Source organism: Gymnoscopelus braueri, assembly GCF_963280865.1.
Source record: "Gymnoscopelus braueri genome assembly, chromosome: 10".
In the NCBI taxonomy this organism is placed as follows: Eukaryota; Metazoa; Chordata; class Actinopteri; order Myctophiformes; family Myctophidae; genus Gymnoscopelus; species Gymnoscopelus braueri.
Window position 1 is genome coordinate 47,217,433 of NC_137611.1, and position 22,033 is coordinate 47,239,465.

Sequence of the window (22,033 nt, forward strand, 5' to 3'; positions counted from 1 at the left end):
TTCTCAAAACAAAACCCTCCACTCGAAACCTTCGCTCATCCAACACCAACCTTCTCCAGGCCCTCATGACCAATCACCGGGCTTTCTGCTCTACTGCCCCACACCTGTGGAATGCCCTCCCCGACCATTTGAGAGCCCCACAATCTACCAATGCTTTTACAAATGGACTTAAAACATACCTTTTTGAAAAAGCTTTTTATTTTTAATTAGCTTTAATAGATCTGTCTTTTAATTAGTTTTAATCGATCTTTTCCCCCAAGAAATTGGGTCTACTTGTTATGTTTGTGCCTTTTGATTTAACCCTGTTGCACTTTGTGATTTCCAAAAATGTAAAGCGCGTTATAAATAAAATGTATTATTACGGGGCCAGAGCTCAGCTCTGGACCTGTCTTATTATTGTACGTATTCTGTTTCTGCCACTTTTCGCAGTTCTGGCTGAACCGTGCTGTCGCTTTTTACGAAACTCGGCCATATGGTAGATGGTCATGAAAAACTATCAAGAAATAAATCTCACAATCTTTCGTCAAAAGGTGGCGCTATAGCACTCAATTGAAAATGCCAACTTTGAACAGGTACAACTCATGCCCTGTTTGACCTACAGCCATAAAACTTCAATACACACATGCGTCTACTCATGATGAACAACTTTAACCCTCTGACTTTTGACCTCTGACCTTTAGATCTCCCACCATTTTGAATTATATGAAAAACAGTTAAAACCTATCTCCTCCTGGGATTTTTGAGTAATCTGCACGAAACGTTTTACACATGAACTTTGGACCTATGCCGACAAACATGTGCAAAAGATTTTCCATAAGTGAAAAAATGAAGCTTTAATGAGCCAATGAATATTGCAGTTTTATGACAATTATTCATCTGCCCCTAACACATACATGCAGACTCACATTTCTTTGAAACTTTGCGTTAATGTTGAGGGTCATTCCAAATATTACTGAAACCAATCTTACTCCAATTGGTCAAAGGGGGGCGCTATAGCGATTTTTTGAAAGTGCAAACTTTAAACAGGCAAAAGTCATGCCTCGTTTGGCCGACAGCCATTAAACCTGCTTACACATGTGCCTTGACTCATGAGGAACACATGTATCACGTTGACCAGTAAGCTCCCCCCTTAGATTGTCCGCAATTTTGAGCAGTTTGAAAAACACTTAAACCCAGGATTTTTCAGCTATTTGCGTGAAACTGTATCATCTGTGTGATCTCCTTTTTCACAGGTTCTTGTCTGTTGGTCCAATGGCTTCTCCCTTAAACGTGTGCCTCACAACCTGAAGGTTGCCAGTTCAAGCCTCACTTGATGCGGACTTCATTAAAGTTGCATTGCACACAACATGATTGTGTCAATTAATACAAGTGCAATTGTTAAACATAACCTGAAATACTTATTTGAGAGGGTATGTTTTTGCAATGTATGACATACTTCATTCTGAAAATAGCCGATCTACAATCTCAAAACATTTCAGATAGCAACGTGTTTCTGAGTTTGTAGATCGGCTGCTTTCACTGGTTCACTTTTATCTTCAACAGACAACCTCAGCCTGGTCAAAGCTATAGCATATAGGTAATGTTGCAGCCCGTCAATCCGAAGGTTGAGGGTTCGATTCCTGTTAATGGCAATAGGTTGACACGTCCAATCAATCCATTCTGCTTCCATCCTTCTCTCTCTTCAATCTATTGTTTCCATGTCTCTCTCTCTTCAATCTATTCCGTTTCCATGTCTCTCTCTCCGCCCTTAGATTGTTCGCAATTTTGAGCAGTTTGAAAAACACTTAAACCCAGGATTTTTCAGTTATTTGCGTGAAATGGTATCATCTGTCTGACCTCCGTTTTCACTGTATCAGGTCTGTTGGTCCAATGGCTTCCCGCTTAAGTGAATGTTTCACAACATCAAGGTTGCCGGTTCAAGCCTCACTTGGTGGAGACTTCATTTAAAGTGCATTGCAAACTACAAGACTGTATTAATGAATACATATGCAATTGATAAAGATAACATGAAATGCTTATCTGAGAAGGTCTGTTTTTGCAATGTATGACATACTTCATTCTGAAAATAGCCGATCTACAATCTCAAAACTTTTCAGATAGCAACGTGTTTCTGAGCTTGTAGATCGGCTGCTTTCACTGGTTCAGTTTTATCTTCAACAGACAACCTCAGCCTGGTCAAAGCTATAGCACTATAGGTAGTGTTGCAGCCTGTCAATCCAAAGGTTGAGGGTTCGATTCCTGTTAATGGCAATAGGTTGACACGTCCAATCAATCCATTCTGCTTCCATCTTTCTCTCTCTTCAATCTATTGTTTCCATGTCTCTCTCTCTCTCTTCAATCTATTCTGTTTCCATGTCTGTCTCTCTCTCTCTCTCTCGCTCTCACTCTTCAATCTATTCCGTTTCCATGTCTCCCTCTTCAATCTATTCCGTTTCCATGTCTCTCTCTCTCTCTCTCTCTCTCTCTCTCTCTCTCTCTCTTTTGAGGGGTGGCCATAGCTGAGTGGTTAGTGAGCCAGCCTAGGGAGCCAGAGGCCCTAGTTGCCCCAGGTACGATTCCAGGCCAGGCCAGCAAATGAAATTTGTCCCTGAGCAAGACTCTTAACCCCTAATTGCTCACAGGCCCTCATTGGAAACAAGACCGCAAGGACTTTCATGAACAGACCTGTTAAAGGAATTATCCTTATCTCTTCAATCTATTCCGTTTCCATGTCTCTCTCTCCGATCTACAATCTCACAACTTTTCAGATAGCAACGTATTTCTGAGCTTGTAGGTCGGCTGCTTTCACTGGTTCACTTTTATCTTCAACAGACAACCTCAATCTGTACAAAGCTATAGCACTATAGGTAGTGTTGCAGCCTGTCAATCCGAAGGTTGAGGGTTCGATTCCTGTTAATGGCAATAGATTGAGATATCCGTTCTGCTTCCATCTCTCTCTCTCTTCAGTCTATTATGTTTCCATGTGTCTCTCTCTCTCTCTTCAATCTATTCCGTTTCCATGTCTCTCTCGCTCTCTCTCTCTTCAATCTATTCCGTTTCCATGTCTTTCTCTCTCTTCAATCTATTCTTTTTCCAAGTCTCTCTCTCTCTTTCTCTTCAATCTATTCAGTTTCTCTCTCTCTCTCTCTCTTTCTCTTCAATCTATTCCTTTTCTCTCTCTCTCTCTCTCTCTCTCTCTCTCTCTCTCTCTCTCTCTCTCTCTCTCTCTCTCTCTCTCTCTCTTCAATCTATTCCGATTCTCTCTCTCTCTCTTTCTCTTCAATCTATTCCGTTTCTCTCTCTCTCTCTTTCTCTTCAATCTATTCCGTTTCTCTCTCTCTTTTTCTCTTCAATCTATTCCGTTTCTCTCTCTCTCTCTCTCTTTCTCTTCAATCTATTCCGTTTATCTCTATCTCTCTTCAATCTATTCCGTCTCTCTCTCTCTTCAATCTATTCCGTCTCTCTCTCTCTCTCTCTCTCTCTCTCTCTCTCTCTCTCTCTCTCTCTCTCTCTCTCTCTCTCTCTTTCTCATAATTATGTTCTTTTAGAAAGTGAGCAACAGCAACAGTCCACCTGGCCTATTCCCATGGATTGGATCTACCCACCTCACCTGCTGTCGTTCCCTCTCAATCCATAATCACACCTGCCCTCACTCACTCCTCATTAGTCTCTCTCTCTCTCTCTCTCTCTCTCTCTCTCTCTCTCTCTCTCTCTATTCCCTGGCCCCGCTTATCGCTGCTTGCAGCTATATTTTATGTTTGTAATTGTTATATTTATAAACCTTTTTGTGTGCATTGTGCAACTTTATAGAGATCATGAAGCCACAGGAACACTGTGGTCTGGTCACTTCTAGCATCTGTCAGTACAGCCTACGCATGTGAAACTAGAACAATTTCCTCTCATAAAAGGTGTCAAACAAACAAACAGAAAGTAACATGGAATCTTAAAGTGAACACGTTCACTTATAATGACATGCTCAAATGTAAGGTTTTAACTAACACATTTCAAAGAGTTAAACGTCGGGGGAAACTGAAAGGTAGCATCCGCATCCTTAAGTAGTTTTGCGATGGGTCAAACTAGGTGTTTTTCATGAGTCTGAATCGGTTGCAAGCATTTGTTCTGCACCAAAACCACTCCTTAGCAGAAAAAAACAGCCATGCTCACTTTTCCCGCTTGTCACAGATGTATTTCTTACTGGAGCTTTATAAGAGCAAGAGGCCATAGGGGAACAGCCCAGGAGCCCTGTCTAGTCTCCCCATAAGATCCCACTCTAACCGACTTCCAGGCCCATGAGCTGTGTCCCTAGTCTTATCTGCCTGACAAGCACATCTTTTCAGATAGACCTGATGGTCCGACACAGTCTTTTTTTCCTGTAGCCTTTTAACTATAGAGAGGGACAAGGGGAACAGCCCAGGACGCCCTGGGCTCCAGTTTCCCCATATGGGTCCCACTCTAACCAACCTCCAAGCCTTAAGGTTGTGTTCACTGCTGCTATCTGGCAGAAAAGCATTGTTTTCAGCATACACCTGACTGTCAAACTATGTGTTTTATTTCTTTCTAGAGCTTTTTAACAATGGAGAGGGGAACTGCCCAGGACCATCTGGACCATAATGACAAGTAGGGGTGGGACGATATGGGTATCTCACGATACGATATCTGTGGCAATATTAGGCCCTCGATAACAATAATATCACGATATTCGATATATTGCGATATCACGATATATTGCATGAAATTTCACCAACGATATATCACGATAGTCCTTGGATTCAATTCATAAACACATAAAATAGCACAAACAGTTCAACATCATCATTACACAAATACAGAGTTGGAAAAACAACGTATCACAAAATATATATATATATATATATATATATATATATATATATATATATATATATATATATATATATATATGTATTTATATATATATATATTTTTATATCGATATTTTTCGGCAGTATATAAATTATTTATTGCGGGAGAAAGTATCGCGATATATCGCGATATCGATATATCGTCCCACCCCTAATGACAAGTCACTTAGTTGGGACAGCTGAGAATAGTACTTCTCTTAGAAAAATATCAAACTCTTGTGAACCAGTCTGAAACACTACAGACGGACGGACGGACGGACGGACGGACGGACGGACGGACGGACGGACGGACGGACGGACGGACGGACGGACGGACGGACGGACGGACGGACGGACGGACGGACGGACGGACGGACGGACGGACGGACGGACGGACGGACGGACGGACGGACGGACGGACGGACGGACGGACGGACGGACGGACGGACGGACGGACGGACGGACGGACGGACGGACGGACGGACGGACGGACGGACGGACAGACAGACAGACAGACAGACAGACAGACAGACAGACAGACAGACAGACAGACAGACAGACAGACAGACAGACAGACAGACGGACGGTCCTTTTTTATTATATATATAATTGTATTCGTAAAAGTTGTTGTTGTTGTTTTATGGACAGTTCTGTTGTGTTTGTGCAGCATTAGAGAAATCATAAAGCTACAGGAAAACTGTGCTCACTTCTAGCTTCCGTCAGTACAGTCTATGCAGTGTGGTTGATCGTGAGAAAGAAAGTAAAGTGCACCACAGAGCACATTAGCAGAGGAGAGGTGGAGGTGTGTGTGTGTGTGTGTGTGTGTGTGTGTGTGTGTGTGTGTGTGTGTGTGTGTGTGTGTGTGTGTGTGTGTGTGTGTGTGTGTGGGGGTGTGTGTGTGTGTGTGTCTGTATGTGTGTGTGTGTGTGTGTGTGTGTGTGTGTGCGTGCGTGCGTGCGTGCGTGCGTGCGTGCGTGCGTGCGTGCGTGCGTGCGTGCGTGCGTGCGTGCGTGCGTGCGTGCGTGCGTGCGTGCGTGCGTGCGTGCGTGCGTGCGCGCGCGCGCGCGCGTGTGTGCGCGCGCGCGCGCTGCGCGCGCGTGTGTGTGTGTGTGTGTGTGTGTGTGTGTGTGTGTGTGAGAGAGAGAGAGAGAGAGAGGGGTGGTTTGTTTTTTATTGGTGCACAGTCTGAGCTGTCATATGTGGTATAAAGGCAACAGTACTGACATATGTTTAGGGCAGTGAAGATTATGTCTTAGCCCACGACCAGTTGTAACCTACACGTCTCTTTACCGATCTATCCGGGACAGCATCTGTGTCACATGTTGCCATAGCAACATTATTATTATTTTTATTTTTTGAAAACAATTTGTAGGTTCTAGAAGGCGTTTTTAGAATCGACCTCAAGTCTAAGTGGGATAAGTCAACACACTTATCCCATTTAGACTTGAGGCCGAAGAGGTTGATCATAACAAATACCAGGAAGAACAACTCAAGTCATAAAGGTAGAAATGGCCGTAGATGGAGATTATGGAAACATTGAGCTCCAAGAGGAAGATGGTATAAACTACGAGGATGAGACCACAACTACAGCAAGAAGAATTCAAGGAGAAATGGCTGTCGAAGGGCCTTATGAACAGCTTGATCTCCAAAAGATAGACGATGCAATCTATGAAGATCTTCAGACCAAGACAAAGAAGGAGAAGAAGAAGTCTGGTAAGAGATGTTATGATACTAAAACTACAATACACACACACACACACACACACAGACACGAAAATGTGGGCCATAGCCCGCCCTTGGCCCGTGGTATTCAGCCCAGCCCAGCCCCTGGCCCGATAGGTGCCACAATTTTACAGCTCGAGTCCGGCCCGAAGTCTGACACCTTTTTCTTTATTTATTATTTTATATTATGTACAATGACATTTTTTTGAGCTGCGCTTTCACTGGTGCACGCAGCAGCTGCACTAGTCTCAGCTGCGCTCTGATAAATATAAACCCACAAGAAAGTCAAGAACACACGCATCACACTAAAAAATGTTTGTAGTTGTAGTTTTATTAAATGTAACTACAAATATTAGGTAGCTATTAAGTTGCATTCATATATGCGTTAAATTGCAAGCCAGAATAAAGCAGCTCACGGCAACCTTTCCTTTATCTTCTGGCTGTCAATCGTTCAACAACTGTGTGTGTGGCTTTTGGTGTGTGCGCTGCAGTGGTGGGAAAAGTATTTTTTTTTTTAACTTAAATAAAAGTATCAATACTGCAATGTAGAAATACTCTGTTACAAGTTAAAGTCTGGAATTCAAAATGTACTTGAGTAAAAGTACAAAAGTATTGGTATCAAAATGTACCAAAAGTAAAAGTAAATAGCAACGCATTGTGAGCTTGTATATCTGCTATTTTCAAATGGCGGAATGTATATAGGGCTGAAGAAGTGGTTACTGTATGTTTTGTAATAATAATCAAAATCTACAAAGTAACTAACTTGAAGTTTTCAAATAATTGTAGTGGAGTAGAAGTAAAAGTATTCAAGTAAAATTATCTCAAAATTGTACTTAAGTACAGTACTTGAGTAAATGTAATTAGTTACTTTCCACCACTGGTGCGCTGCTGTGCTGTGGTGAGAGTTCAATGTGGAAAAAAATGCATGGTTATTCCTGCAGCAGCCATTTTTTTGCACATTATTTCATTTGAAATAGATTATCTTGAAGTGTGGACAGTGCCCAGTTCAAAATTATTCCTTCATTTGATGTTCTCTCTCTCTCTCTCTCTCTCTCTCTCTCTCTCTCTCTCTCTCTCTCTTCTCTTTCTCTCTCTCTCTCTCTCTCTCTCTCTCTCTCTCTCTCTCTCTCTCTCTCTCTCTGTGCTTTCCTGTTGCAGGACGGCGCACTAAAGCAGTGGGAAGGCCTCTCATAGTCGTTACAGTGTGTCTGGGGGTGATGTGTTTCATGCAGCTGGGTGCGGTCATAGGCCTGACCGTGCACTGTGAGTATTCCATGTCACAAAACTACCACAACATTCTCTCAGGGTTTTTGTTGCTTGCATTTTTTGAGCGTCCGTCCGTCCGTCCGTCCGTCCGTCCGTCCGTCCGTCCGTCCGTCCGTCCGTCCGTCCGTCGCCCCCTCCGTCTGTGACCAGCTAAACTCCGGCTCTGTTGGCATGATCGCAGCAAAACTGTGCACACACTCCCTGGTTGCCACAGCAGAACCTCTGCCCCCATTTTTCACATGGGCCTGTTATAGTGTCATCAACATGGCTTCCAAAGTTTGCTGGAGTGCTCCGTTTTGAACATTTGAATTTTCACATCTGCCCTTTATAGCGCCACCAGGAGGCCGACTTATGTAAAAAAAATATATATATACTACTCCTTCCGATTTTATCCAAATTTCACGCAAATCGTTACACATGATCTCTATAGTCATTTGATCAAGATGGATGTGCATGCCTGATATTTCATATTCCATCACATTGGCTTCCAAAGTTTGTAGGATAGGTCCGCTTTGAACAAAATGCCGCAAATCATGAACGCAGCATGCGATTTCCATGAAGATTTGCACGCACATTCCCACTAGGCCGAGGAGGAAATGCCATCCTTTTCACATTGGCCTGTTATAGCGCCACCAGCAGGTATAATTTAGCAAAACACATTTTTGGAACAAAATGCCTCAAATCATGAATGCAGTCTGATTGCCGTGAAAGGCCTAAGAACAAATGCCACCCTTTTCACATTGGCCTATTATAGCGCCACCAGGAGGCCACAATAACCTACCTGACCTGGCGGAGACCTGTGCTCCAAGGAGCACTTTTTCTAGTCTAGCTGTGCGATCTCCAAAGGCTTTGCAGTGGTTTATCCCAAACCATGATGTGGCACTAAATAGTTTTTCTTTGTGCTTTATTTACGTGACCATTTACCCTGTCATTTGTTGACCAGTGGTGGCAGAAGTACTCATATTTTGTACTTAAGTAAAAGTACTAATACCACAATGTAGAAATACTACTCACAAATTAAATATTCAAAATTTACTTGTGTAAAAGTATTGCATTAACATATACTTAAGTACTGAAAGTAAAAGTACTCATTATGCAGAATGTCCCATATCACACGTTTCCAAATGTATGAAAACACTTTGAAAATAACCTATAAAGTATACATAGGGCTGAAGTGGTTAATGTATGTTTTATAATAATAATAAAAATCTGCAAAGTAACTAGTAACTAGTACATTTTTCAAAATCATTGTTGTGGAGTAAAAATTACAATATTTGCCTCTGAGATGTAATGGAGTAGAAGTAAAAGTTTAGAAAATTGGAAATACTCCAGTAAAGTAAAAGTACCTCAAAATTGTACTTAAGTACAGGACTTGGAATTGAAGTAACTAAGGAATTGTACTTAGTTACTCTGGATAAGAGCGTGATAAATGTCTGATATGCCTAAATTGCAATACCTCTGTTTTTAATAAAATGATAGTATTTTTGACTGCATAATTTGAATCTGCAAAGTGCAGAATAAATTAGTCCTGTGTCTTGCAAAACAAAACAATAGAAAACTTCCATGATTATCTTTTGATAGTGTGTGGGTTGCCTAGTAATGTATTATTATACATGCTGAGATCTATTCACATAAGCACACATACCTACCTGATCAGGTCACAAAGATCAAGATTCACAACAGTGCTTATTGACACCTTTTCTTGTCATTTGCAGATAATTCAGTCAATAACAACCTGACTGAAGAGAATTACCAGTTACAAAGAAGAGTAAACCAGCTTACAGGTGACAGATTCTATAGCCATTTTTGATTGAATAATAAATGCTCCATGAATGTAATTAGTATCAGGGATGTAATGGTAAAATAAACTTATAATAACTCTAATGTAAACAAAACCACTTTGACACTACTAGTATGTCAACATCAGGACAGTTCTTGTTAATGGAAACATTATGGACAAAGGAATAAATACAAATAAAGAAAAAACTTGGGGGTTTGCCTCCCAATCAGAAACAAGGTTATGCAGTACACCTACAACCATTTTTTTGTCCTTTTTGCTTCAGGTTGTTTTGTGTTTACAAACCACTAAATCCCTAATTTCTAATAGTATTACTATTCTGTATACCAGAATTGTTTATCAGTGCATTGAAAATCTAGCCTGGATTCCAGATTGATTCACTCCGTTCGACGGAATAATTTTCCTCACATCTGGTAATCGTGTTATTTCCAAGGGGCGGGGCGTGCACCCAGGTGCCACGGCCTCTGATTGTTCTGTGGGCGGGGCGGGACCAGTGGCTTCCAATGTAAAATTTTAGTCTCTTCCTGACTTGACGATTGGAAATACGGCTCAAACAGGATGATGAGAAGTGGAAAAAAACTAACGCTGAACAAGTGCCTCCGTCTGGATTCCAGGCTATTGAAAATCAATCAGTAAAACATATTGTTTGTCATTAAGGCACCAAGCCATGTCTTGGTAGATGGAAGCGGTTTGGATGCAGCTGTTACTACACATCTACTGCATTGAAAATCTTAAGCTGGGAGGAAAGTCGACAAAAATGTAAGAAGATGGGAGCGGATCTGGTTGTCATCAACAGCAAAGAAGAACAGGTTAGCGTGTGTGTGTGCGTGCGTGCGTGCGTTCCTGTCTGTCTGTCTGTCTGTCTGTCTGTCTGTCTGTCTGTCTGTCTGTCTGTCTGTCTGTCTGTCTGTCTGTCTGTCTTAATTAATTAATTAATTAATTAATTAATTAATTAATGTTAAAAAATCCAGGTTCAAATTGAAAATATATAAATCATAATAATCTGTCTTGTAAGTCCTTGTGAGGCCCTGGGGTCTTTGAAGCTTGCACAGCAGCTGGCCTTGTGAGATCACACAACCATCTGTTTTGCATACTGCAACCTACACTTCAAGCGACAAACCTTTGCTTGCTGACTGTCCACAGACAGACTGCCCAGAGCTCTGACAGTTTACAACCAGACTAGACTCCATTTGGTAATGATGGCAGATAGTTTACTGTAGGCCTACAACCAAACTCAACCGAAGAAACCAAAACAACTCTGTTTGGAATTGTTCGTCAGGGGAAAACTTCCTTCATTTATTGGTGTGCCTTCATTTTATTTAAACGTAAATATAACAAAAGTGTAGGCTATACTTAGTCTAACTGAATAGATATTGGTTTGATTTTCATTTCACATACTGTTCCATGTTGATCACATGTCACTAGAGCGATGCATGTCTGTTTTCTGTACAATTTCTAATTAATAGCCCAGACTTTTATTTAAATCATTATATAACCTTAATAATATTCTTAATATGAGGCTATAAGATATAAAGTAGAACTCATTCATTAGACCTCGCAAGGGAGCATGTTTCTCAGCACCAACCACGAAGCAGAGGAAGATCTTAGTTTATCATAGTTTGCATAAAAAATAGATAGGTTATTGTTTGAACCCAGGTGTTGTTTTTTATAACGAATATGCCATTTTTGACTGCCCTATAGTTTGTCTGCTCAGGTGTTCTTGTGAATACATGTTTCCATACTGTACTGCGCTTTGTAGATGCATGCCATGTGTGGTTCAGTGCTTACAGTTAAGGCTAGAATTCATTATAATATAGAGAGTTAATTATGATTCAATCATGGACACACTATTAGGAATTCATCAGCGGCCTGGGCGGAAGGAGTCACATATCTTGGATTGGACTGTTTAAGACTCATGGCGAATGGACGTGGGTGGATGGAACGACACTGAACGGCACAGCAGAGTGAGACATGTTATGAATTCTCCTATTGTGATTCTATCAAAACAATCTGGTGGATGTGGTTAAAAAGGTAATAACAGAATGTTGTTTACTCGGCAGGTACTGGGGCAGTAGGCAGCCTTACAACTACAGTGATCACAACTGTGCAGAATACCGACATAGTCAAGGAGAATTGGAAATTGAACGCACCTACAACCATTTTTTTGTCCTTTTTGCTTCAGGTTGTTTTGTGTTTACAAACCACTAAATCCCTAATTTCTAATAGTATTACTATTCTGTATACCAGAATTGTTTATCAGTGCATTGAAAATCTAGCCTGGATTCCAGATTGATTCACTCCGTTCGACGGAATAATTTTCCTCACATCTGGTAATCGTGTTATTTCCAAGGGGCGGGGCGTGCACCCAGGTGCCACGGCCTCTGATTGTTCTGTGGGCGGGGCGGGACCAGTGGCTTCCAATGTAAAATTTTAGTCTCTTCCTGACTTGACGATTGGAAATACGGCTCAAACAGGATGATGAGAAGTGGAAAAAAACTAACGCTGAACAAGTGCCTCCGTCTGGATTCCAGGCTATTGAAAATCAATCAGTAAAACATATTGTTTGTCATTAAGGCACCAAGCCATGTCTTGGTAGATGGAAGCGGTTTGGATGCAGCTGTTACTACACATCTACTGCATTGAAAATCTTAAGCTGGGAGGAAAGTCGACAAAAATGTAAGAAGATGGGAGCGGATCTGGTTGTCATCAACAGCAAAGAAGAACAGGTTAGCGTGTGTGTGTGCGTGCGTGCGTGCGTTCCTGTCTGTCTGTCTGTCTGTCTGTCTGTCTGTCTGTCTGTCTGTCTGTCTGTCTGTCTGTCTGTCTGTCTGTCTGTCTGTCTGTCTTAATTAATTAATTAATGTTAAAAAATCCAGGTTCAAATTGAAAATATATAAATCATAATAATCTGTCTTGTAAGTCCTTGTGAGGCCCTGGGGTCTTTGAAGCTTGCACAGCAGCTGGCCTTGTGAGATCACACAACCATCTGTTTTGCATACTGCAACCTACACTTCAAGCGACAAACCTTTGCTTGCTGACTGTCCACAGACAGACTGCCCAGAGCTCTGACAGTTTACAACCAGACTAGACTCCATTTGGTAATGATGGCAGATAGTTTACTGTAGGCCTACAACCAAACTCAACCGAAGAAACCAAAACAACTCTGTTTGGAATTGTTCGTCAGGGGAAAACTTCCTTCATTTATTGGTGTGCCTTCATTTTATTTAAACGTAAATATAACAAAAGTGTAGGCTATACTTAGTCTAACTGAATAGATATTGGTTTGATTTTCATTTCACATACTGTTCCATGTTGATCACATGTCACTAGAGCGATGCATGTCTGTTTTCTGTACAATTTCTAATTAATAGCCCAGACTTTTATTTAAATCATTATATAACCTTAATAATATTCTTAATATGAGGCTATAAGATATAAAGTAGAACTCATTCATTAGACCTCGCAAGGGAGCATGTTTCTCAGCACCAACCACGAAGCAGAGGAAGATCTTAGTTTATCATAGTTTGCATAAAAAATAGATAGGTTATTGTTTGAACCCAGGTGTTGTTTTTTATAACGAATATGCCATTTTTGACTGCCCTATAGTTTGTCTGCTCAGGTGTTCTTGTGAATACATGTTTCCATACTGTACTGCGCTTTGTAGATGCATGCCATGTGTGGTTCAGTGCTTACAGTTAAGGCTAGAATTCATTATAATATAGAGAGTTAATTATGATTCAATCATGGACACACTATTAGGAATTCATCAGCGGCCTGGGCGGAAGGAGTCACATATCTTGGATTGGACTGTTTAAGACTCATGGCGAATGGACGTGGGTGGATGGAACGACACTGAACGGCACAGCAGAGTGAGACATGTTATGAATTCTCCTATTGTGATTCTATCAAAACAATCTGGTGGATGTGGTTAAAAAGGTAATAACAGAATGTTGTTTACTCGGCAGGTACTGGGGCAGTAGGCAGCCTTACAACTACAGTGATCACAACTGTGCAGAATACCGACATAGTCAAGGAGAATTGGAAATTGAACGCTCGTGTGCAGATGCAAATGGCTGGATCTGTGAAATGTGAGAAATGTGTGTGGATGTGTGAAAAGTGTAAAGTAATTAACAAAAAAATAAGACTTTATTGTACAGAAGTGCATACTGTTGGTACACATAATCACGTTAACACAAACCACTATATAAGTGTTTTTAAGCATTTAAGCATTTAAGAGTAAATATGCCTAAATCTAAATGTAGAAAGAAAGAAACAAATAATGGGCTGGGCTGAGCTTCAGACAATGCAATGCTTAATCAGGCCTCTCCTCTGTTGTGTCTGCTCTAAAGTGTCTTGAGATAACGTACAGTATTGTGATTTGGAACTATAATACATTTTAATTGGATTGAATTGAGACACTGTATTGTAAGTAACACGGCTGCAGCTAATAGTAGAAAAGGCTGTGTCAGTCGTTGTGTGCCGGCCGCTGTCAAAGTGAAAGTACTTTTGGAGGTGCGCTCTATGGAGGCTCCTCAACATCTGACTGTGATTAGATGTTATGCCTATGACATGGTGTTTGTTGTAAGAAATAAGCCCTACCCACACATTTGTTAAGGCAGTTACAGGTTAACAGTATGGGGTAGCAAAACCCTGTTTGATGATCATTGACACACGACTCACGAGACCATCTGCACCTAATTTGGTAAAAATAAAGTTTGTGCAAGAAACAGTGACAGTTGTAGCATTTGTGGTGCCCCCATTATGGATATAAACTAAATCAGGCCCCTCAATTTGTGATTCAAGTTTGGGCCATGATGCTGTGTTGTGCTGTGATGATTTTTAGCTTTCAAATATAAAAAAGCCCTCCCTGCTAAATTACATTAAAATGTAATATAAAAAATGTACATTAAAGACACATGACTCTAGAGAGTGTGTACCGTTTTGTATAAGAAAAACATGTGTTTTGAAGAAAAAACGAAATGGCAGAAAGTCAAGTGGAAATGGGTGTGGCCTGTATGGGGTTTGTTCATACTTTGTTTAGTTTTTGGTACAACCTATGGAGTTATAGGCCAAAACATTAAGCAACCATTTATAGTGCCATCATGAGGCTGAGTTGAAACCTTTGGGGTGGAGGTTCTTCCTTGGCCTACTTGGATTGGTCTAGCAGTGCAGACAGACAGACAGACAGACAGACAGACAGACAGACAGACAGACAGACAGACAGACAGACAGACAGACAGACAGACAGACAGACAGACAGACAGACAGACTCCCCTGTAAACCTAATTGCCTTCCGGAATTTTGGCCTGGTGGAGATAACAACTAGCAGAGAGCTGTGTTTTCCAAATAATGACAGAATGACCGGAGGGACGGATGCTTTTTGTAAGCCAGTGGTTCTACAAATTTTTCATGTCAAGGACCCCCAAATATATCAATTAATAGACTCTTAAATATTTAGTGCCAGAGCCCCCATACGAGATGTGTGTTGTTAAAATGTTTCAAAAATATTCAAAAGATTACTACGAAACATGTAGTAATCCTGGTCGCTATAACGCCTCCCCCATGACAGCCGGGGCGCCTGATGGAGGGGAAAGGAACTGGTTGGAATAATGTGTTCCTTCCACACACTACGTCCTACCGGGGAAACTCCCCCCTGTCAAGTGACAAGAAGGTCAGTTGGCTCTCATGCATTGAAGAAGGCATGACATCGGCTCCGGGCTCCCTAGGCTGGCGGGGGGAGTGTAGCGCCCAGGATCACTTAGACAATTGGCACTGGGTGAAAAAGAGTTGCAAAAATTGTGGGATAAAAAATATTATAGAAAAAAAAGGACAGATATTGAGAACACAGCAAGAATGAAGGATACAGAGACACCATACAAGAGTCACATTGTCATTAGACATGAGTCCACACCACGGGGATCAGAGTCTAAAGAATCAGACTCATATTGCTCATTCGACTGGATGAGTATTAACATCATTAAGACCTGAGGCCGATTATACAAATGCCTTTATGGTATCCAGGACTGATCTAAATTAATACTATCATTTATTAAGGGTTAAAAACAGTGTGGGAATTTGCATTCTAAATTAAGGAGACTGTGAGGCTTACAGCCTTGTAGGGTAAGAGAAAAATCACAGTTAGATTCAAGTTAAAATAGTGCTGTGAGAACTTTTGCTCTGAACAGGTGTGAAGCTGCGACCACTGCTTTAGGATGAAAGGTAAATAAGGGAATGCCCAGTCACAAGGACAGCTGACTCAACCAGCTGCTCTTAAATGTCATGTTAGTTAAGTCATGTTGTCTAAATCATTCATAGAAGGTTGAATACATATGTGTGTGGTCTTATATTGAGGCTAATGGGATGTTGAACAATGATTTCATATTATGAGCTTGTGTGGGAGTGCAGTTTGATAGATAAGTGTTCTGTGTTAAAACCAAGACAGATTGTGTGATTGATTGTGATGACTGAGAGGGCTGACCAAGAGGCCTGTTGTTTTTAGAAGCTTGTTTGTGAGTGGACAAGAAAGAGGACAGAGGAGGTCCTATGTGAAATGTCTGTCTGTATATATTGTGATGTAGTTGTGATTTGAGTTACACTCTGTGGTTTGGCAATGCAGGTGTCAACGTCTGTGGAAATAAACACATTTCTATGGACAAACCGTCTTTCAAACTGGATTCTTGTGTATTTTTGCACTTAGGGAATAGTTAGGGAATAGTGATTTTCCTGTCTGATCATGGCCAATGTACGACACCTTCTAAATCAGTAGTTCTCAAACTTTCTTTGTGCCAAGGACCCCCAAATTGATGTATATTTGGCCGTGGGCCCTAATATGAAAATGTTGTGCCAGGGACCCCCAGAAGAGAATATTTTAAACACTTGTTCCTCAGGGGAAAACTTCCTTCATTTATTGGTGTACCTTCATTTTATTTAAACGTAAATATAACAAAAGTGTAGGCTATACTTAGTCTTTAAAGATTTAAAAAATGGTTTAAAAAATAGCAGATGTACAAGCTTGCAGCACGGCACAAAGTGACGCGCTGTGAGCTTGTATATCTGCTATTTTTGAATTGCCAACGCAAAAATGGAAAATGACACAGATGCTGTCCTGGTTTGAATGGGTTAGCATCATTGTACAGCTTCATGGCAGCAGTCATGAAGGACTTTTTTTTTGCTGTGTTCCCAATAGTGGTGACACTATGGTATTGTAGATCAGTGGATCTCAAACGTTTTCATGTCAAGGACCCCCACACTGATACATTATTATTTGGCCACTGACCCCCATTTGAAAATGTTTAGTGCCAGGAACCCCCATAACAGAAACAGAAAATATCTGATCTACAAGCTCATAACACTTGGCAACGCACTGTGAGCTTGTAGATCAGCTATTTTCAAATAGCCACAAATAAAAGAGGTCTTAAGTGTTTAAACTGTTCCTCATGTCTTGCTGGGGACCCCCTGAAACCCCCTCAAGGACCCCTGGTGGTCCCTGGACCCCACTTTGAGAACCACTGCTGTATACAATGATAAGTAGCACTCTATGACGTGTTTGTGGTCAGTAACGCCTCACTTTACCCTCACACAGGAAACATCCGCCCACTTCCTGTCTCCCATCTCACTACCTGCAGTAAGAGCAGCAGCACTGTGTCTATTGTTCAATATAATGTTCCATTTAGCATCATTCTTTATGACCATTGTATTGTAATTATAAATGTACATCATTTGTCCTTTCAGACAAAATGTAATACCCATTGATATGCACAGGAAGTGGATCCACTAGTAGAGTGTGTGTGTGTGTGTGTGTGTGTGTGTGTGTGTGTGTGTGTGTGTGCGTGTGCGTGTGCGTGTGCGTGTGCGTGTGCATGTGCATGTGCATGTGCATGTGCATGTGCGTTTTGCATGCGTGCATGTATCTAACTGCAATCTAGGAACATCTCCTGTAAAAGTATTTTGTTAATTAGTTTTGTCTTTGTTTTTGCGAATCTGTCTTGAGAGATTAGTCTGCTTGCAGGCTGTGTGTTCATGTGAGAGTCAGCACTGTAGGTGGTTGTGGATTTCCGTCCGGTACTTCCTTATCGCCTATATTGTCTTGTAACCAACCTGCAGCAGACAGTTCTAGTTTGATGTAGCTCATCAAGACAGGCGAGACATACATGCTGTAGTTGTAATGTTGTAGTCAATAGTTGATAGTTGGTTTTCAAACTTTTAAGATGGCTACAGATATTTATGCCATGCCAGACATGACAAAGAAGGTGAGACAGAGAGATGGAGACAGGGGACAGAGAGATGGAGACAGGGGACAGAGAGGAGACATTGAGGACAGCGGACAGTTGGAGGAGAGGGGGGAGAAAGAGGAGAGAGAGGTGGACATCTATGAGAGCGTGGACGATTTAGGCCTTGTTCCTGGGCCACAGCAAGTCACGACGCAGAATCTGGCAGGAAGACACACTCGGGGTAAGTTTGACAATGTTACGAACCATTGTAATGGTTCTTACTCGATTACAATATGGAAAGAAGTTCAATGATGAAATGAGTGAAAGAATTATTCTTGCAGAGGCAATTTATTTGCACATTATTTCATTTAAAAGATTATCTTGAAGCGTGTACAGTACCCAGTTCAATATTATTCCTTCCTTTGATATTTCTCTCTCTCTCTCTTGCTCTCGCTCGCACTCTCTCTCTCTCTCTCTCTCTCTCTCTCTCTCTCTCTCTCTCTCTCTCTCTCTCTCTCTCTCTCTCTCTCTCTCTCTCTCTCTCTCTCTCTCTCTGTGTGCTTTTCCTGTTGCAGGACGGCGCACTAAAGCAGTGAGAAGGATTCTCATAGTTGTTATAGTGTGTCTGGGGGTGATGTGTTTCATGATGCTGGGTGTGGTCATAGGCCTGACTGTGCACTGTAAGTATTCCATGTCACAAAACTACCACATCACTCACTCAGGGTTTTTGTTTCCTGACATTTTCTAGCTGTGCGATCTCCAAATGTCACCTCAGTGCTTTACCAACACCATGATGTGGCACTAAATCATTTGTCTTTGAACTCTATTGACCGTTTTCCCTGTCATTTGTTGACTTGGGTTCAAGTCATGTCTGATCTTGCGTTAGTTAGTGGCTCTGGATAAGAGATAAATGCCTAAATTACATGCAATTGTAATGATGTGACTTTTCTTTTTCACATTCTCACTCATTCAACGTAGTTGATTATTTGCAAAGTGTGGGGAAGAAAGGGTACACATTATTTGTGTGAGATTTGTGTCTCACACAAGACAATTACCTTGATTATCTTTTGATAGTGTGTGGGTTGGCTAGTAATGTATTATTATACATGCTGAGATCTATTCACATACTCACTCACACCTACCTGATCTGGTCACACAGATCAAGAATGGTAGTTCACAACAGTGCTTATTGACACTTTCTTTTGTCATTTGCAGCAAATTCAGTCAATAACAACCTGACTGAAGAGAATTACCAGTTACAAAGAAGAGTAAACCAGCTTACAGGTGACAGATGTTATAGACATTTTTGATTGAATATTAATGCTCCATGATTGTAATTATTATCAGGGATGTAATGGTAAAATAAATGTAATAACTCTAACAAAAAAACAACACTTTGACACTATTAGTATGTCAACATCAGGTCAGTTCTTGTTTAATGGAAACGTTATGGACGGAAAAAAAAGAAGAAACATCTCTGGTTTACTTTGGGGGTTTGCCACCCAATCGGAAAAAAGGTTATGCAGTAGCCTACACCTAAAACCTTCGTTCTTTTTATTTGCTTCAGGTCATTTCTAACTTACTATTCTGTGTATCAGAATCAGTGCATTGAAAATCTAGCCATGATTCCAGACTGATTCGCTCCGTTCGGCAGATTTTTTATCTATTTTTCCTTACTTCACTTTTCAGTCTGGTAATCATGCTATTTCCAAGGGGCGGGACAAGCAACAAGGTTCCATGGCTTATGATTGGTCTGTGGGCGGGGCGGGACCAGTGGCTTCCAATGTAACATTTGAGTCACTTCCTGACTTGCCTACATAATTGGTGACGTTTGGAAATACGGCTCAAACAGGATGATGAGAAGTGAAATTGACGCACGTCTGTGTGCGTGCATGCGTGCGTGTGTGCGTGCATGTCAAATGTAAAAATTAAGCATTCATTAATTATTCAAACTAGAGGCACGGTGGCGCAGTCGGTAGCGCTGTCGCCTCACAGCTAGAAGGTCCTGGGTTCGATTCCCGCCGGGGACGCTGTGGGCGCTGGGGGCGTGTCTTCTCCTCCGCGTCATCAGCGCCCATACCCTAGGTGGGGTTGGCGAAAGGGCCTACTCTGTGTGGAGTTTGCATGTTCTCCCCGTGTCTCCTAGGGTAGTTAATACCCTCACAAAAACATGTAGTAATCCTGGTCGCTATACCGCCTCCCCCATGACAGCCGGGGCGCCTGATGGAGGGGAAGGGAACTGGTTGGAATAACGTGTTCCTTCCACGCGCTACGTCCAACCAGGGAAACTCCCCCCTGTCAGGTGACAAGAAGGTCAGTTGGCTCTCATGCCTGAAGGAAGCATGAGCTCGGCCCTGGCCTCCCTACTGTGGGGGACTGGTGTAGTGCTGGTGTAGGGCTGGTGTAGCGCCCAGGATCACTTAGGAAATTGGCACCGGGTTACAAAAATCGCGGGATAAAAAATAAAAATAAAAAGATTATTCAAACTAGAAAAAGTGCTCATCGGAGCATAGGTCTCCACCAGGTCAGGTGGGTAATTGTGGGCCAGCAATGTTCGAAATTCATGATGGAATCAGGATGGAATGTGAAAAATGGGACGGATCCGTCATGATCACATGACGATGTGTCATGTGTCACAAGAGATAATGTGTACCAATGTGCGTGATTGTTGGACAGAATCTGAAGGAGTAATACCAAAAAAATAGTTTTACAAAAGTCGGCCCCCTGGTGGCGCTATAACAGGACAATGTGAAAAGGGTGGCATTTCTTCCTCGGCCTAGTGGGAATTTGCATGCAAATTTTCACGGAAATTGCAAGCTCTGTTCATAATTTGAGGCATTTTGTTCAAAACTGAGCAATCCTGCAAACTTTGGAAGCCAATGTTAGCCAATCAGGATGGATTATGAAAAATCGGATAAGGAAGATCTCTCTCTCCCATACTTTCATTTTTATTGCTGGGGATGCTTCACAAACATCCTGTCATTCACATTTCATAGTAACTGCACCTGTTTCATGCAACACTGTTTATTTGCATCTGTGATGATTGTAATATGATTCAAATGTTTGTTATTGTTTTTCATTATGTATGTATTTTATATGTTTTGTATGCTGTTATCAGGGCGTCCCTGTAAAAGATAGCTTGCTCTCAGTGGGCTTCCCTGAATAAATAAAGGAAAAAGAAAGAAAGAAAGAAAGGAAGTGTGAGCACTTCTAGCCAATCTGCCGTCAGCCAATCAGGCGATTGGACTCCGCCTTTAAATATCACTGCCTCTGATGGTTGTCATTCTCTTTTCAGCATGCAACAAACAACCCACCTCCATCCCCAACTTCACCTTGTCTCAATCGTCTAGAGTTGAGAAGGAAGTAGGTTCAACTGCACTGCCACCAAAGCTAACCAAAGATAAAATACATTAACTGTTAACGGAGTCTAATTGCCATCTTTTATTCAATAAAACTTTTTGTTTGCAATAACTTGAGCTCTCCTTTTATTTAAATTACTATAGAGATAATATGCACCGATTTGCGTGATGTTTTGTCAAAATCTGTAGGAGTAATATCAAGAAATGTGTTTTACAAAAATCTGCCTCCTGGTGGCGCTATAAAAGGCTGATGTGAAAAAAAGGTTTTTCCTTGGCATCTAGGGAGTGTGCGTGGAGAGTTTCATGCCGATCGGTCCAGTTATAGGTAAGAGTCACGAATTGGCCTGTTGTCGCACCACCATAAGGCCTATTTGCAAGCTTTAGGTTGGCATTTCTCCCTTGGTCTAGTGGTAATGTGTGTGCAAAGTTTCACGGTAAACACACGCTGTGTTCATGATTTGAGGCATTTTGTTCTAAAACGGAGCACTCCTGCTAACTTTGGAAGCCAATCTTAGCTAATCAGGATGGAATATGAATATATCAAAAAAAAAGTTTTGCAAAAATTGGCCTCCTGGTGGCGCTATAACAGGTCGTCGAACGAACATTGCCGGACATTAGCTGTCCACACACACACACACACACACACACACACACACACACACACACACACACACACACACACACACACACACACACACACACACACACACACGTGGACGGACGGACAGGGTGCTAAACATAGTCTCGGCCATGCCTTCGGCCTGGCGGAGACACTAATCTGTCTTGCAAGTCCTTGTGAGGCCCTGGGGTCCTGTAAGCTTGCACAGCAGCTGGCCTTGC

General features: G+C 41.6%; 2 protein-coding genes across 2 annotated transcripts; both read left to right on the forward strand.

Moving 5' to 3' along the window:
- Positions 1-6,295: 6,295 nt before the first annotated feature.
- LOC308093642 (uncharacterized protein) lies at positions 6,296-9,636 on the forward strand (the record flags this gene model as incomplete). Its single annotated transcript, XM_080439973.1, has 3 exons — positions 6,296-6,551; positions 7,719-7,823; positions 9,542-9,636. Exons 1-3 carry the CDS (start codon positions 6,347-6,349, stop codon positions 9,634-9,636), a joined length of 405 nt encoding a protein of 134 aa, XP_080296099.1. The 5' UTR covers positions 6,296-6,346.
- Positions 9,637-17,804: 8,168 nt separating this feature from the next.
- LOC308094266 (uncharacterized protein) lies at positions 17,805-21,257 on the forward strand. Its single transcript, XM_080440809.1, has 4 exons — positions 17,805-18,075; positions 18,410-18,514; positions 19,050-19,118; positions 21,130-21,257. The coding sequence occupies exons 1-4, from the start codon at positions 17,832-17,834 to the stop codon at positions 21,246-21,248; spliced, it is 537 nt and encodes a 178-aa protein (XP_080296935.1). The 5' UTR covers positions 17,805-17,831; the 3' UTR covers positions 21,249-21,257.
- The last annotated feature ends 776 nt before the right edge of the window (positions 21,258-22,033 follow it).

What these genes read in the sequence shown, in the direction of transcription:
- LOC308094266 (XM_080440809.1), top strand. Translation starts at nt 17,832, where the DNA reads ATGGCTACAGATATTTATGCCATGCCAGACATGACAAAGAAGGTGAGA. An exon ending in GGCAGGAAGACACACTCGGG is followed by an intron (nt 18,076 to 18,409) that starts GTAAGTTTGACA and finishes TTCCTGTTGCAG; the next exon opens with GACGGCGCACTAAAGCAGTG. An exon ending in AAGAGTAAACCAGCTTACAG is followed by an intron (nt 19,119 to 21,129) that starts GTGACAGATGTT and finishes TTCTCTTTTCAG; the next exon opens with CATGCAACAAACAACCCACC.